Source organism: Archocentrus centrarchus, chromosome 14, assembly GCF_007364275.1.
Source record: "Archocentrus centrarchus isolate MPI-CPG fArcCen1 chromosome 14, fArcCen1, whole genome shotgun sequence".
Taxonomy (NCBI): domain Eukaryota; kingdom Metazoa; phylum Chordata; class Actinopteri; order Cichliformes; family Cichlidae; genus Archocentrus; species Archocentrus centrarchus.
The window spans coordinates 18,201,084-18,219,177 of NC_044359.1; the positions used below are offsets into that span (position 1 = coordinate 18,201,084).

At 38.0% G+C, this 18,094-nt stretch overlaps 1 protein-coding gene across 3 annotated transcripts; it reads right to left on the reverse strand.

Annotated features, from left to right (window-relative positions):
- Window positions 1-4,030: 4,030 nt before the first annotated feature.
- sar1b (secretion associated, Ras related GTPase 1B) lies at window positions 4,031-16,466 on the reverse strand. Of its 3 annotated transcripts, none has more exons than XM_030746420.1 (8): window positions 16,298-16,466; window positions 13,641-13,686; window positions 13,154-13,229; window positions 10,350-10,469; window positions 10,062-10,127; window positions 9,770-9,873; window positions 6,025-6,156; window positions 4,031-5,664 (listed from the first exon to the last, which is right to left on the reverse strand). In XM_030746420.1, the coding sequence occupies exons 3-8, from the start codon at window positions 13,209-13,211 to the stop codon at window positions 5,548-5,550; spliced, it is 597 nt and encodes a 198-aa protein (XP_030602280.1). In that variant the 5' UTR covers window positions 13,212-13,229; window positions 13,641-13,686; window positions 16,298-16,466; the 3' UTR covers window positions 4,031-5,547. The 3 variants fall into 3 exon arrangements, with proteins under 3 accessions (XP_030602280.1, XP_030602281.1, XP_030602278.1); XM_030746421.1 differs by having other exon boundaries at window positions 13,620-13,686; XM_030746418.1 differs by lacking the exon at window positions 13,641-13,686.
- Window positions 16,467-18,094: the final 1,628 nt, after the last annotated feature.

Consider the following 18,094-nt stretch of genomic DNA (forward strand, 5'->3'; position numbering starts at 1 on the left):
TCAGGAGTGTGAGCGTTTCAGCTCTGTGAGGGGGAAAATTATTAAGCTTTAAGTTCAAATGCCTGTCGCTGGGCTAACACAGACCCTGACCAGGATAAGTGGAAGAGGATGGATGGATGGATGGATGGATGGATGGATGGACGGACGGACTAAGTCATGGCTTCTGTCTCTTATCATCAATATTTTTGGCTTGTACATTTTGCTTGTGTGTGTTTCTTTTATATTATATTACATTTCTGTTCAGAGACACGTTATTGTCAAAGATCACTCTCTAATATGCTCCTGGTTGTTTTGAAGATTTACAGACTGAGCTCCTATATATTGAAAATGTCTTAAGTTCTGGTGTGTAAGAGGAGTTTCATCAGCACTTGAGCCAACTCGAAATGACACAGCTTCCTCAAAAACAACAATTTGCCATATCTGAGCAAAAATTGTACTACCTTATCTTTTACAGAATATCAAATAACATTCGGTCCAGTTGTATTTTGTGTCTCATTTTGACAGAACAATCAAAAGACACACCTCAGTTCAGGGTTAGTGTCGTGATGTTGGTGTTTAAATCCATCACAGCAGTCCCACAAGCTAATAATCCTTTCCTCACATTCCTGCACAATGCCGTATCAGATGCTGCTTGAATTGGGAAACAACTTGTCCTGCTCTGAGCCAGCTTTCCCAGGATTATCCGAGGCATCTCATTCGGGCCAGGCAATTCCTTCTTTGGGTGTTCAAGGTTTGATAACTCTCTCAGATCCACTGAGTCTACCACACAAAAAAGTAGGTGGAAAGTCTGCACCAACTGTGCTTAAACCAGGACCACCAGTGTCACAAACCTGTGTTGGCCTTCAGCCCAGCCTTGGAACATCAGCTCCCATCACTATCAGTGCAACCCTGGGTGTGTGTGTGTGTGTGTGGGGGGGGGGGGGGGGGGGGGGTCAATCAAACAGGGCACTTGTGGACACCTGATGCTGGATGCTGTATTTTCCCAATTATTTATAACTATGTATATTTTGTGTCATGCCATATGTTTTTAGATTGGTTTACCATCTTCCCACCATTAGTTACTTTGCCTGTATGAAAATAGACTCTGAGAAACTGAAGCTGTCTGTTGCACTGAGAATCTTACACACTTTATGTGAAGTTATGTAATCTCAAGTCGTACAGTACTTGGGAGTGGGGACAGTACTGAAGAACGTGTCCTGTGGTTCATTCAAGAAGCCTCCAGCATTCGAGTACTGAAAGTCCAATATTATTGTATTAGGTTTTGTAGCTGGAAAAGCAAAGCTTAAAGACTGTGACAAAAAGAGTAGAAATGTGAGAATATTGTACTTATGTGTTGTTTTTACACTAAGCCTAACGTTTTAATTTGCCTGTTTGTGACACTATGTATGGGATGCTTTGGAAAACTGATAAATCACTGGCAATTTTATAATGCATTGAGACAGTGTACCTGTATTTAGTGTAAAAATCAAAAAGGATATTTGCATTTGGATGTGCTGTTTAGCAACGAACAATAATTGTCAAAAAAAATTTTACAATTATTTTCTTTCTCTGGAATGCCCCTTTTAAATTGCTTTTGAGAAATATTTTACTGGGTTGAACTTTTGAAATAATCTAAAGGAATTTATCTCACGTTATTAGTAATAAAGTGCTTGAGAGGCAATAACTGCACTTTTCTCCAAACTAGAAAAAGTAGCTCTGTCTGTGTTTTGGGGGAAACGTTCTGTTTTTTATGTTGTTGTTTTTCATACAAAGTGTGATATGTCATCCACATTAGTACTCCTGCAAATAAACTCCCCGTGTTGACTGCGCCACCTAGTGGCATTATGTGGTAAAATGCTTGTGCTGAAGCTACAATACACTTGGAAGCAAAATGCTTTTACTTCCGCAGTTAAATGTGATTATGTAAGTCGGCCATAAATTTTCTAATATAATCATTTCAGCTATAATCAAGAAACCTTAATACAGACATCTGACTCAGGTGGAAAGCATGTTCAGTACACTCAAGTACCACGACATGTTGATGTACTTTTTAATATTTTTATTTTTGGGTACTTTTGGGTACAAAATTTTGGGTGGAAATATACCAGTTTTATTAATTTACTCTTACTTGTTACTTTTTCTTAGGATTTAAGGCTGGACTTAGAAAATTCAAATAACCGCATTTTTAGGTAGCAACAACCGCTACAGTCTCTCGGGGGACATTACACTGTAAGCAGCATACATAGTCTCTCACTCCAAAGGTGTTTTAGTCACAGCTAAAGGAAAATCACCAGCATTGCAACAAAATCCCTTTTTTGAACACTGTTTTTAAAATTGAGTCTATTTTCTCCTGTTTAATGTTATCAGATGGTCATAAAAAAATTATAATGTAAATTTTCAAAAATACTGTATGTGCACATGTGTACAGTCATCAACCAAAAGCTCATTCTGATAGAGGAAAACCTTGTTAAGGTAATAACTGGTGTCGATTATATCAGTTAGCCCATTATGAAAAAAAATTTTTGCTTCATACCCTTTATCATATTTAAAATACCTTTGGGTGTCACTTGACTTGTAACCTTTCCCCTACCTGATTTATCACCTCATGATCCCACACATAAACTGTTCAAAAAAATTAAATGGGCACTTTAGCACATCAGATCTCATTTTGGAATGATACGGTGCCTGGCAGTGAGCACAGGGCCCCACTAGGGGACGTCTGCTAAATGCCTGTCTCCTCAAATGTCCTCTGTGCTCTTGAGACTGTGCTGGGAGACACAGCAAACCTGATGGCAATGGCACATATTGATGTGCCGGAGAAGCTGGACTACCTGCGCAACTTCTGTAGCGCTCAGGTATTGCCTCATGACACTGACCTTAGCTGAATGAAGAAAAAAAAAAAGAGGGACCTGTAAAACTATTCCTGCTTGGAGGTTGTCTCATTGGTGCTCCTCTAGTGCACCTGCTGTTAATTTCATTAACACCAAAGAAGCTGAAACTAACACCCCCCTCTGCTACTGAACTGACCAGATCAATATCCCAGAAGATTCATTTACTTGATGTTATACTCTGATTAAAAAAGTGTTCCTTACATTTTTTGAGCAATTATTTTGTGACATCCTGGAGGGATCCCTAGCTTGGATAGCATTATTGACACTTATTAATGCCTCAATATTATTTTTGGATTTGTAATGTAACTGCAATTTTTGATACTCTTACTTTTAAAATAAGATTTCTAATGTAGAATGTTCCGTTTTATACTATACTTCATAGATCAGTTTGGATTGATACCTTTACTTAAATAAAAAAGACTAAATAGTTCAATTTGTTTTGACCAACTACTCATCTCACAAAGTGATAGTGGCCCTTGAAAGTTTACCCAAAATAAGGTTTTCTTCAGTGAACGATATGAAAACAGATACAACATCCAGGGAACCAATACTTGTTTCTATTACTCTCCAGACATTAAATTGGTGCAGTTTTGCTGTTATTGATGCTGGTTACAGAAAAAAAAAATACTGTATAACAAAAACAAGCCTTTACATTCATCCTTTAGATTGTGACACTTTGGTTGGTTTTTAACTCATTCAGTTGCAGAGCTTAATGTGTTATTCAGCCCTTGGAAATTTTTGTGTCTCCTCTGTACTAAAGAAGTTATGAGGGTTCAAAAATGTTGAAAAAAAATGTGCAAATTAAAAAGCACCACATCTCAATGGCTTGAAATTTGGAAAATGTTCAGTCTAAAGATTTAATCTTGCATGCCTTCATTAAATAGCAATAGTGTGTGTGTGTGTGTGTTGGGGGGGGGGGGTCTGTTGATTTTGAGGTGCTCAGGTGGACGTCGCTAATTGATTTTTCATGGAAAAAAAAAAACTAACAAAAAAACAAAAAACAAAAAAAAAAAAAGAGTCTACATTGGGGATCAATGTTAAAGCCTGTTATTAACTGCAAACATTTATTACATTTCTTATGATGCAAACAACAGTAAGTCCCACCCTTGCTGGAATAGCTCATCATGTAGTCATGAGGGAATCAAAGAGACACAAATGGGACAGGGACAGAAAAAGTGTGTATTATGCGCAATTCCATTGTTTCCTTTAACAAAAAAACAAACAAAAAAAAAAAAACAACTGAATTTTGGCATCTCCTCCTCTGCTGTACTCTGGAGTAATGGTCAACAATGACAAAAAAAAAAATTCAAAAGAACAAGGCATGCATAATAGTTTCTAGTAATGCACATAGATCAAAGGATACCACTTATAAATACAAAATCCGTGTACGATGTTCGTGTACATTTCATATATATGGTCCCTTTCTTAGGTATCTTAAGCCTATCTACCTGTTCCCACTGTGGGACGTGTCTTCTGGTTGGTCAAAAGTTTAACCCTGTAAAAAGGTCTGAGCAGGAAAGCACATCTGTAGTATGAACTTCTAACAGTGATGACTACTAGATGTTATATCTCCCTGTTTATTTTATTCCTCCCTTCATCTCTTACTGCATGTTATTATAAAGATATTTATTGCAAAGTTCATTTATTTAAATAGTCTTCCTTGTGTCAACTGACCATTGCGCTACCTACACAATTTCAAACCTTATCAGAGCTATAGCCGGTATTACCTCTATTACAAATTTCCTCCTGTTAGTTGTATTACCACCCCGTGCTCCACTTTAATTAAAAAAAAAAAAAAAAAAAAAAAATGAAAAAAGGTGGTGGTGGGTGTGGTGAGACTGACTATTTCAACTCAATATACTGTGACGGTGCCCATAAAGCAGAAGCCTGGAACAAGAGTATTTTAACTTCCAAATAACCTAGAGAACTTCATTACATTTCTGATATACTAAGACAAATGCATTATTCCATTTTAATAAATGGGTAAAACAGCCACATGTATAGAGTGAGGGCTGTATATGTGGCCACTTCTTTTATTTATTGAAATCATGTCGGGGTGGTGGGGACACAAACCAAAACACTGCGATTAAATACAATGTTGAATGAATGTCTTTACTGTTAAAAAAGTGTACTGCAATGTATACAACTATGTTGCTCTCTCTCTCATTTCTCAACATGAGTTTGGGGGGGGGGGGGGGGGGGGGGCATTGGATTGTTGATTATATCAATGGAATCATGTACAGTTTTACATTTATAATCTATCATCAACAGATGGCAGGAAGCGAGGGGAAAAGAGCAGCAAAGGACAGACAACAGAAAAGATTCATCCGTTTGAATTTGAAGACCCTTTGCTGTGGAACCAATGCTATGTTACTGTCTTTAAAAAAAAAAAGAAAAAGAAAAAGAAAAGAAAAAGAGATGGAAACAACTGTGTGTGTGTGTGTGTGTGCGTACAGGTATGAATGCTGTAAGTGCAGAACCAAATGTTCGACCAATAAAAGTCTATTGGGATCAAGTTGTACTGGTTTCTCTGAAGGTGGATGCAGACTTGATTAACCAAACATGGGCATGATGGTACTAGTGGCAACGGTGGGCGACTTGAATGGTTGGATTTAGCGCCCGCCCTGATAATGGTGGTCGTGTTGGTGATGTCGGTGTGTTACGGGGATTGGCTTCTTTAGTCGATGTACTGGGACAGCCAGCGGAAGCCCTCGCCGTAGCCCTGCCTCTTCAACACACTGCACATGAACACCTCCAGTGGTCTTGTGTTCAGCTCCTTCAAGGGAATGTTACCCTGAGGGGGAAAAAAAAAGCAGGAAAAAAAAATACTAAATCCACTTTGGGACCATCACACATGGGCAAGCAGCAGAGAAGTCCCCATCCCCCTTTTACTGTAAAATTACGCCCTCTGTCTTTTACATTTACTGTGAAATGTGACTGTGCATTGTAGAAAAATTAAAACTTGACATCTAATTCGGTTTATACAAAAGAACAAGGCAGTTATTATCTGGGATTGTTAGGTCTTCTGTGATAAGTTTACCTAATTTTTGGTCTAGTCTCAGTTCAGTGACTGAAAGTGAATTTCCACATTACATATTCCTGACAGTTTCTTATAATAAGATGCCAAAACAAAAGAGAAAATCCGACTTCTCACCTTTCCTGTCGTCTGTCCATACAATCCAAAAATTTCCCGGAGCCTCTCCTCACTGATGGCTTCTGGCCTGTCGATCTTGTTGCCCAGGATCAGAACAGGCACATTTCCGATGGTCTCATCAGTCATTAATGCCTGGGTGGGTTAAGAAGAGATTACAACATGACTTTAATAGCCCTGAGAAGATTTTTAAAAAATGATGTGATGTTTGAAGGATATTCAGGCTCTATGATAAATAAGTTTATGGGTATTTAGTTTTTGTTTTAGCAATTCTTATAGCCATGGCAGGAGCTCATCAGTCCTTCAGCCAGATGAGCTCATAGTAAAACACTATGTGTTTTACCTACTTATTTTAAAACACAGCATCAAACAGGGTGTGTGTGTTTCTTAGGAGGTAATCCAGGTTTGTGTTAGCCCCAGTAGAATATGTTGATTGATATGTTAAATCAGGGGTGCAGACACCAAAGCCTCTCTGTTCAGAAACATGGGAGTTCTAAGTTGAGTATTTATCCATATGTTCACATCCATCTATTATAATTACTTGTTTTAAAAGTTGGCACATATGACTGCAGCATTTCTGCAGCACAGATGAAGTCTCATTTCCTGACATTGTGAAAACATTATCAGTTTATATTTTTCGATGCTGCTTCTTTGTGGGACAGTAGCACTGTGACAGTTTGATGAGAGCTGGAGCTGTCAGTCTTGGCAGAAGCAGAGTGTGCTGTCAGGATCAAACGCAGAGTTTCCTCCTTTTTTCTCAGTTATATCTTTCAAATTATCGCTTTTATCTCGGAAATGTTTCACTCCAGAATTACATGTCTCTCAGAAGTCATTTAAAAAAAAAAAAAAAGTGAAAACTGTGCATGTTAAATGATTCTTTGTATGAAAGTCAAATAAGTGGTTATCTTTTTCATTTAGGGGAAGTGGGAAACCTCATGATTGAGATTTTATATATATATATATATATATATATATATATATATATATATATATATATATATATATATATATATATATATATATAGTGTGAGTGCATACATACATATATACATACATGTATATATACACATACATACATACATACATACATACATATACACACATGCACGACAGCAGAATACCTACACTTTTTGATGTGCAAGTGTAAGAAACCAACTGCTTATACAAGTGCTAAGGTTAGGCAAACTAATCTGACACTGCATGTTTGCAGCGTTATACACAGCACAAAGTACCGCATATTTCACCAAAATTTAAAAAGTTATTTGAATAACGTAAAGCATGATTAATGGTTTCCTGTGAATCCTAAAATACACACAAAATATTTGTTTGACAAATGTTTAACTTTGTCCATTAGAGTGCGCTTAGTTTTGGGTGTTTTCTGTCTTTTAGACTAGTCTACAACTAGTAAATTAGTCACCAAGAGCATCCCTTGTGCATTAGCATATGTAAGGAATACTAAATGAGATTTAAAAAAATCTGGATTTCATAACAGAAAATATGAGGCATAAAGAAGGAAAGGTTTCACATGTTTTAAGATACAGAACTGATTCCCCCTCCTTTAAGAAGTGGTGCTACAGATGGATCTGTGGGAAAACATCCAAATATACTGAATTAATGCACTGCAAACTGAAACCCCCAAAGGTCTGCATGAGCAATTAGTGCCAAGTTGTTTCTTGCAATCTAATTCCCATATTATGGGGACACCTCTTTCATACTACATATGGTGCCTTGACATTTAAACATTGGGCAAAATATTGTAATCAATAATATTGTGGTGACACTTTCATATAGATTTTTAATTTTTCTACAGTTTACTGTAGTGTTTTATCTGCTGTGGAGCAGTGTTAATTTCGTTGACAAAATATTTTCGTCATAGTTTTCGTCGACGAACCTTTTTTTCATGATGATAACGAGACGATAACTAAATAAAAACTACCTAAAATGATAAAAACGATAACGAAATTGACACTTTCATCAACGAATGAAAACGAGACGAAAATGCTTGGCGGGGACGAAATCCAATCATAACTGATTTAATTTTGTGACAGGGCGGGACAAGTTAGGAAAACATCCAATAAGAACTGATTTTATTTTGTGACAGGGCGGGACAAGTTAGGAAAACATCCAATCAAATGCACAGATGCACAAATTTGCTCTAAACCCGGGAAGACCAAACAAGCCTGTGATTTGTCGTTCCTTCCATAGAACCAAGGCTACGTTCACACTGCAGCCTGAAGTGACCCAATTCCAATTTCTTGAGAAATCCGATTTTTTTTGCGTGGTCGTTCACATTTCCAAATATATGCGACTTGGATGTGATCTGTGTGTGAACAGCAGACAACCTGAAAGTGTCCCGCATGCGCAGTAGAGGACGCGATAACGTCACATGTAGCAAGTGCACTCAATGATTGCGGAAGTCACACGCTTTCCTTCCTGCATCCGTGTATTGGGATGCAGAATAGTGACATTTGTCGAATATCAATGACGTGCCAGTCGGATGAATGCAACCTGGCCGTACACACTGAGGTCGCATTTGAAAAGATCGGATACGTATCGGATTTAGGACCACATATCCAAGTGGCCTTGGTCACATTTGAAAAAATCCGATCTGTGTTGTTCAGACTGGCATGAAAAGATCGGATACAGGTCGCATGAGGGCGAAAACAATCGGATGTGGGTCACTTCAGGCTGCAGTGTGAACGTAGCCTAAGTTATGTAAACAACGTCAGCAGGGAGAAAGAGAAGAGCCGATGTATGGACACATTTGTCCTTTAACGCCATGACTAACAAAACGATGTGTAAACCATGTGGGGCGACTATCTCGGGTTAAAACACGACAAATCTTAAACAACATCTGCAAACCAGTCACCCAGATCTCCATGCAAAGGTAAGCATTGTAATGTCATGCAGGGTAAAGTGTTTTTTTCCCAGTTTAGCGTTTGTGTTTAGAGAAAATCACCACACTGAGGTGGATTAGCCTTTCCTAATCTTAGTCCTGAACACTGCCCTGTACCTTTCAGAGCGTGTCCTGCTGTAAAACGCTCGTATTATCTCAGTAAGGTGGTGTTAATGATCAGGAGTGTGGGAAGCAGGTGAAACACTAATGTTATTATTAATAATACTGCATAACTTTTTAAAAAATGTTTAATTTTGTTTAAGTGTGTGTATAATGACTAAATCAAGGGAACTGAAGAAAAAGCATTTACATTTTACACCCTTTATATTTTAGTCGACTAAATCGACTGTAGATTTAGTCGACTAAATTCTTACGATAATTTCGTCGACTAAAACTAGACTAAAACTAAAACTATTCAGATGACTAAATTATGACTAAAACTAAATTACATTTTCGTCAAAAGACTATGACTAAAACTAAATCAAAATTTGCTGTCAAAATTAACACTGCTGTGGAGGACATGTTACCTTTTCGCTGATTGAATTTTGTTTTGTTTTTTTCATGATTACTTATTTTTATGAAAACAGTCATTGTTTTTATGAATAGTCCTCTTAATAATTCTCTTTGTTCTTGACTGGTCTGTAGACTTTTAAATGTATTTTCTGAAAAAAAATGACAACTACGTCCTCTAAAATTTTTTGTTAATTGCACAATTATTAAATACCTGTGGTTAAAAAAAATAACATTCTCTGAATAACCACACAATGACTTCTTTCTTTGTGGTTACACTGAAAGCTGTCAAAAACAATGCTTAGCAGCATGTCGGTGGCCATGTAGGTAGCAGGTACTTACATCAAGTTCTGCTTTTGATTCACCCAATCTCCCGTGGTCTGCACAATCCACAAGGAAGACAATGCCATTAATGGCAGGGAGGTAGTTTTTCCACACCCTGCGGGCTGAGTAAACACACAAAAATACATGTTTTAATAATCTTTTTCCTCAACTTCTCCTTCTATTTTAGTCTGGGGCTAACAAGACTGAAGTCTGAGGTATATTACGTACAAATGGCTAATATTCTACCCTTAAAACAAAAAGGAATCAATAATATACAGAAATTATTAGAACATAATACACACACACACACCTTGTGCGTGACCTCCAAGGTCAAAGGTGGTGAAAGTCATGCCAGCAATTGTCAGCTCTTCTGAGGCTGGAGGAGGGAAAATGAATTAGTCAGCTTAAAATAAACAGCTTAGTGCATTTTTATGTAACGAAATTTGATGAAATTTGCAACAAATTTACACATTTATGATATATCCATATCCGTATCTGCTTTAACTGTAGAATCTGCCTCCATTTCATTGTATTGATAGTCTTTTGACACATAACCGAGTGAGCATGTGTGGACATGACAGAGTAAGCACCAACTCACTTGGGTGTAAAGTTGGCACATGCTGTCCCAATCTGTCATCTTTGAGCATGTGCAGTAGCGTCGTTTTGCCAGCATTGTCCAGGCCAAGAAATACTAACTTGCCGGATTTCTTATACAGTCCTGAAAGAAAGCCAGAAGTAACAATCTTTTTTAGTTGCTGAATCACTTGTCTTTAAAAGCATAACGGCGACACTAGACAACGGCTGTCAAGCTCAGACCTGTTCTTAGGAATGCAGGAGATAATTAATTCATATAAGTTCATGTAAATGAAAACACACTAGTTGGCTAAGCTCCACCTGCTCATTTTTCCATTATGTATTCTCTACTTCACACAATGAAAATGGAAAAGGAAAAAAAAAAAAAAAAGTCAATTTGCAATTGTATGGACACAAGTGACATATTTCTAGGGAAAAAACAAACAAAAAAAAAACAGCTACACAAACCTGAACATGGGGGTAAAAATGTTCAGGTTTGTGTAGTTTGATGCCACTCCTTGATCAACTTTCCTGACAAGTTTGCAAGTCTTTGTGTTTACCACTGAGTCAGCACAGTGATACCCAGTAGATTTATAACATTTCTGAGTCAGTCAGCTGGATGTCATCATTACTCACAGCAGCACTATGCGGCCTGTCTAACTGGGAGAACAGGAATGCCTACTTCATATGAGCAGCTCTATTACAGAAACTAGAACAGCACAGCCTGGGGAGAAGAGCTGCTGGTATGCATTTCAAATAGACACTCACAGGGAAAAAAAAACAAAAAAAAAAACATACTGGTGTGAAAATTTCTGTCAAGTTTCTAAGAGACACTTCCTTTATGAGGCTTTCGTGTTTACACAGCACGTGGACATTAGTGAATGCTTTTAGCTGAGAGACTTTAAAGGAACAACATAAGTAGCACATGCAACCCCAATGAGAATTAAACCCATAAGTCAGCTTGTGTTAGAGCTCTAAACGGGAAGCAAAAGAGATGCAATAAAGCAACAGACAAAACTTTTTTAAAATGGTGTGCACTCAAGATGATGATAATGCAATCACGGACCACGTTACAAACTGTGCAAGAGTGTAAAAAAAAAAAAATGTGACGGAAGGACTGGGTTAGGGTTCTTTCATTTCAGATATTATACCTTGGCTTCAGTATCTGTCGATCCTATAACAGTACCAATCTGATATCAGATTTCAATTAATAAACTGTAATCCTTACTGCGTGCCTTTTACGTGTAAGGCAACAGTCTTAACTAAATGGTCCTTTACACCTGACACTGTCACCATAGCAAATGGAGGTTTTATCTGAGTGGCAACACCTAATGTTCAGGTGAACACTGCAGCATGTCTCAAGCACCCTCAGGCAATTATACATGGCACTGAGGCTGTGGTGATGTCACAGCTGGCTCATGACACAACCAGTGTGGCAATCATAACGGCCCCTTTAGACTTTGCTTTCCTAACTTTGTAAAATATATTGTGACAAATAAATACATCCAAGAATATAAATTTACTGAACTAGTATGTACTGTTATTCACTAGTTTCAAGTAATATCCAATTGATCACAACACATCACATTACCAAAAGGGTTTGATAAAAACCTTCCAAAAAAAGTGTTACATAGAACCAATGTCCTTCTAGCACAGCGAGCAAACGAGAAGCATTGTCTTGTCCAATCATTTCAGTCGTGTCACCTCAGTTGTCCACAGTTTACAGTTAAGTTAAAAAAAAAAAAAAAAATCAAGAACAAAAAAAAAATCTTTTGTAAACATACAAAGAAAAGTCGTTGGTCTAGTAGGTGTAAAATAATCCAAACTGATAACACTTTGCAGGTGGCTTCCTGCATGCTATTTAGCATCACTCTGGCTGCTGCTGTGTGATGAAGTAAACACAGTACAACATAGAACTGAACATATTGGCCCAGAGATCAGCAGATTGTCACCAGTCTCTGATACAGGTTTCTGAGTCACAATCAAATCGATAGCCAATTCAAATAATGGATCGCTGCATCCTGAGTTTGCATTTCAGATTAGTGTCAGGGACACAAAATAAACTTGCAAGAAACTTTGTTTCTTCCCATCAGCTTCTACCATGCCAAAGATGGATTCTGAGGAACAAAGTGCAGTATATGCGCACAACAGCCTAATCTCTGATTTCCACAAAGCAATTGAAGACTGACATTTAGGACAGGTCAGTAGCTGTAATGATTTCTGAAGTTCTAGTTCTGATCTAATGAAGACTACAATCACTCTAAATCCTCCCTCAAACTATCAACTCAACAAGAGTTTTTTTATTAATTGCCTTACATGCTTTAAAGATGTTAAATTTCTTTTTCGGTACTACAGACATACAGGGGAAAGCTATTAGCCAGTGTTGTTGCACTGAAAAGTGTGTACTTCATGATCGTTTTGGTTGTGTGGTGGCAAGCATCTCTCTGCTCATTATCATTGTAAAGATGAAGGTAAGCGTACTTTTTTCTTGGATTTTTGTATCCATACCGAAAATTTAGCATAGCATTTATTCAGTACTCTGCTGGGATGAGCAGAGATGTCACTTATGTCAGCACTCTTGTTTGACTCAGTGAAGCAGTAATGTTGTGACACTGTGCATATATGCATTGCAGGGGGTCTTTTAGGTTTTGTTTTTTTAAGTTGCATTTGATTGGGGATTCTATGCAGTTTTATGTTATGTGATGACTGAAATTAAACTTATCATCTCTCCATTCATTTAACAAAGGCTTCCAAATAACTGCTCAGATTAGTTTCAAGATGACTCCTAAGTTGTAAGACTTGATTGTAGAAGGATTTGTCAGTACTCACCTAAAAACTGTAGTACGCTATTGAAACCGCTAGAAATCCACTCCAATAGGAATGACATATCCGGAGCTGTTGAATCCAAAAAAAAAAAAAAAAAAACCAAAAAAGTGAGAACATATGAATTCACAGAGAAAGGTATTATTTTAGCTTTAATATCAGACAGTGCTTGACCTAAACTGAAGCAAAATTCAGTTTTCCCCATTCATTTTCTTTCTGCATGCATAAAATTCATAAAATTTTTCAGCAGCAAATTATTACAAATTATATGAATAAATTAGTTCATTTAGATTTTTTACAAGGCCAGAGCGAACTTGAAAAAGTATCTGAAAATATTAAGAGACGATTCAAAATCATCAGATAACTGAATACCAAACAGCACTATTCACCTCAGACCTCATCTAATTAAATATGCCAGTTACATCAACCTATCACACATATACTAGCAATTGGTGATAAGCACAGTGAGTACCTTTCTCCAGCCTGTGATTACCTTGTTCCAGCAAGTCTTTGGACAGCAGGACAAGAGATTCAAAACCCTGATCACATACAAGTGACAATTACATGACAGGCAACATGAGTTTTTTTCATCTGAAAATTAAGCCTAGTCTTAGACTTTAAAAGAGGCTCGCCAGATTATATTTCAATCAAAAGAAAATGAATAAGAGATTCACATACTTGTTATAACTGTACGAAATCAACAAATGCATGTGTGCATGTAACAGTTTTTTTTTCCCCCTGGGGAAGAAAAGCTCTTACTTTGTTTTTTCATTTAACTTCAAAGAAGCTTCTTTATCCTCCTTTTAAGTGAAGTAATCAAAACTGTGAGTGCTATCCTTATGAAGTTTGAGAAAAGGGGAGGGCAGAAAAAGCAAGCATCCTTTCTCCAATGAGAAGTCTTTGTACTGCATTTCCCACTTCCATCTCATTTCCAAGCCTCACACTAATAGACACAGAGGCATCACTGCAAGGTAAGCTGGTGCCAACCTCTGGCCCCACTTACGTAACGTGAAAACAACTCCAGGGCTAAAGTGTAAGACTGACAAAGGTCAAGACCATGCAAATACAGCTGAACTACACGTCAGCTGGTGCCACACTGTGGACCGATATGCTCCTATGCCTGCCTCACAGTAATTTTAAAGTAGTCTGCAAACAAAAAATGCATGTGGCAATAAACGGCTTGTCTAAAGGCAGGGGCCTTACCCCATTTCAGTGGGATCTGGTGGACAACTGTTACTACTACAGTCTGAAATTAAAAGCCAAATGCCAGTTGATCTTCCGTTTCATTGGTAAATCTTGGAAGACTATCTGCCACGCTGATGAGTAAATATTTGCCCTGAAAATATTGATGAACACCTGTAAAAGACTATGCTGAGCCTCTACCATGTTTTAGAAGTGTTCTGTCATTTGCGGTCTGTCTCAGAGTCTTATGCACATTGACAACATTCAGCTAAGAGCTCACCCTAACCATAAAACCCTGACTAAAAAGTAACCCTAATAAAGCCACAGACACTAGCAAAAGAAAAGGAGAACAGGAGTGGGTCTTTGCAGAAAACAGATAAAAATGCACTGCAAAGATGAGGGTGACAATATGACTCTGCATCAGACAGGTTTACACAACCTTTACAGGGTTTTTCTTTGCTGAAAAAGACCCTCTAGGCTAAACGGTCCCCACTTACTTAAGATAAGGTGCCTGTTACCTGTGTTACCTTAACAGAAGTCTGTTAATTTTCCTGGCCATTTAATAAACAAAATTATTCAATAAATAAAAATCCACTCAAACAACTTGTTAAAAATCCATCTTGGCAATTTACCTTTGAGGGCAGGCCAAAAACTAGGGGGGCACTAATGTTTTTCATGTGTTAAATTTTCTTTATTTTTTGACTGTTAAATATGCCCAGTAGATATTTGTAATTGATACTTGTCTTGAACTGAGTTGATACATATAGTTAAATTGTTACACTACAAGTTTTACACTGGGATTTATTTAAGTTTATGCAAATTTTATCTTAAACAAAAAGGCATATTATTATATTGGCTGCTGGATTCCCCCCACCCCCATTTACTAGTCTATTCTGTCAAACATTTAATTTTGGACACTAGTAACTATTAGCAAGTTTCATCAATATAAAGTGTGACAAAAGAAGTCTGGCTCCCAAATTGAGATGATTTAAGGGACTTAAAGGTGTCCGCAACACACACTATCACTGAGATGTCTGTTAGGCTTAAATCTGCCATTTGAACACATTGCAATTACCTTGTGTCAGCATTAAATGAATAAGAGGGGTGTCTTATCAAAAAGCGTCAGGGTACCCATATTGACAGGTTACCCTAAGTACTAACGTGATCTACCTTCTGAACTCCTTATTCAGCGTGTTAGTAGCAAAGTGCTCATATCTTAGATAACGCCTATCAGAGCAGTGTGTTACCAAACTAAGATGAGGCACATTTTCTCCTCTGAGAAGATTTGAATTATTATCTCTTGTTGGGTTTCAGGCAGTGCCTGTCAACTAACATAACACTGCGAAGACAACGGATGTGCTTTGACTCGGCTGTCAAAATCCCCGGGTGACAGCAGCCACTATCAACGTAGCAGTGAACTGAGCTAACCTTTAACATGACAGCTAATGTGTCGGGAATTAATGGGTTCTGCCAAGTTCCGCTTTAGCCAAAAGACTAAAATGAAGACTGTGTTTAAAAATAACATCAAATCCTATCACGCTTATACATGTTGGTTATATATAATTTGAAAAGATAAAGTGAGGCCGGCTAACCGGCTAGCAGGAAGCTTCTAGCTACGTGTCATATTCTCTATCACTTCGGCGACGTTGCATCGAGGGCTACGTTAGCTAATTAGCAGTTAGCCACAGAAGCGGCTCGCCTATGTGTTAAAGACACTGAATATTTGTGGTACTCCGAGTGTTTTTTCATTCTGAAATAAACATCAATGTTTAAATAAATACGCCAGCCGGTCAAGTTGAATGTATATCCCACTCCAGGTGCCCTAATAGTAAACCTGGTGTTAGAAATGCTAACGTAGCAACGTTAGCAGCCGGGAGAATTTGGTAGCCGAGATGCCGAACATTCACAGAGCTCTTTAGATATCAGTTATATATATATTTATTTAATTTAATTAAAAAAAAAACTTACCCGTTATTTAAGTGTAGATTAATTTATCAAGTGTGTTCGCTCTACTACTCATGTAAATTGGTCCCTCGCTCAAAAAATACAGAAAGCCTGCAAGATGCCAGGTCCTTCTCTCCTCTTTCGTGTTTTGTTACTGAGCCACGACACTGCAATGGCTGTCCAGCAACTCCCCGAAAACTCTGCCCTGCCGCTTCCTGTTTATGTTTCACAGTCATCTTTCCGGCAGGGGAACTAAAATCTAGCACCGCTCTGGATTTCTTTTTATTTAACAGCCGACTTCCCAATATTTCACCCTATTTTTTTTTCTAAATTAAATAATTTTATCAGTGTGTGTGTGATGGTTTGCTCCAAGCTTTCATTTTATTATAGTCAAATAATCTCGTTAGGCAAGTCAATGTCTGCTCTGATGCGGTGAGAAATACTTTATTAATCTCATAATTTGGAAATTAATTTGTATAAAGCAGTTTAAATAAACATATTAATAATAATTATAAAGAAAGGGATGGAATACTACATTTATCAGAATCAGAATCAGAATCAGAAAGTTTTTATTGCCATATGGGTGAACAGGTTCACAGCATTAGGAAATTGCTGCGGTACTTCGTGCTTACATAAAAAACAAATAAGTATAAAAACTATAAGACAATATACAAGTATACAAATTACAAATATACAGAGATATTAGAACTATAACTATAACACAATATTACAAAATTACAAAATATACAGTGCAGAGAATAATTAAAAGATAAAAGAATGTAAACTATAGTCCAGTAATATATACATCAGTGCAAACAGACAGGTGCATAAACATAGGATCATCAGCGTTTGTGGAGGGTGGTGGTAACAGTCTTAGGGTTATTGTTCATGAGTCCAACAGCAGAGGGGAAGAAACTGTTCTTATGGCGGGAGGTTCTGGTCCGAATGGACCGTAGCCTCCTGCCTGAGGGGAGAGGGTCAAAAAGTCTGTGCCCAGGGTGAGAGTGGTCGGCTGTGATCCGACCTGCACGCCCCAGTGTCCTGGAGGTGTATAGGTCCTGGAAAGATGGGAGGTTACAGCCAATCACCTTCTCAGCAGAGTGCACAACGCGCTGTAGTCTTTGTTTGTCCCTAGTGGTGGCTCCAGCGTACCACACAATGATGGACTCGATGATGGCAGTATAGAACTGCACCATGGTCCTTGCTGGCAAGTTGAATTTCTTCAACTGCCGCAGGAAGTACATCCTCTGCTGGGCCTTTTTGATGACAGAGGTGATGGTGGGCTCCCACTTGAGGTCCTGGGTTATGGTAGTTCCCAGGAAGCGAAATGAGTCCACTGTGGTGACTCATTTCTCTCTGGTAACATCAAGATCCAAGAGCTGCAGAAGATAGCCCTCCTAGACTCATATTCTGATCCATCAAGTTAACTATCATATCTTCATGGCAACCTTAGGTTTAAGGAATGGACTCGGCTTCATGAGTGAACAGAGCAGGATTTTGAGGATAATAATAATGATAATAATAATAATAATAACACTTGGCAGATGTGTTCTCTTCCAGGCAGATATACTGTATGATAGAGGGTGATAGCATGTGGTGTGAAAGATAGTTACAGTTGTCCTTGTGGCAGCAGAGTTGAATCAGTCTGTCAGAGAAGGTGCTCTGCCTGTCCAGTATGTGGTGCAGAGGGTGGTCAGGATTATCTACGATGGTTTGTTCAGTGACCTCCTCTCCACCACAGGTTCAAAAGTGTCTGGTCTGCAGCCAGTCACAGAGCCAACCACTCTCCAGCAGACAACTGCAAGGTAACTGTGCTTGCCA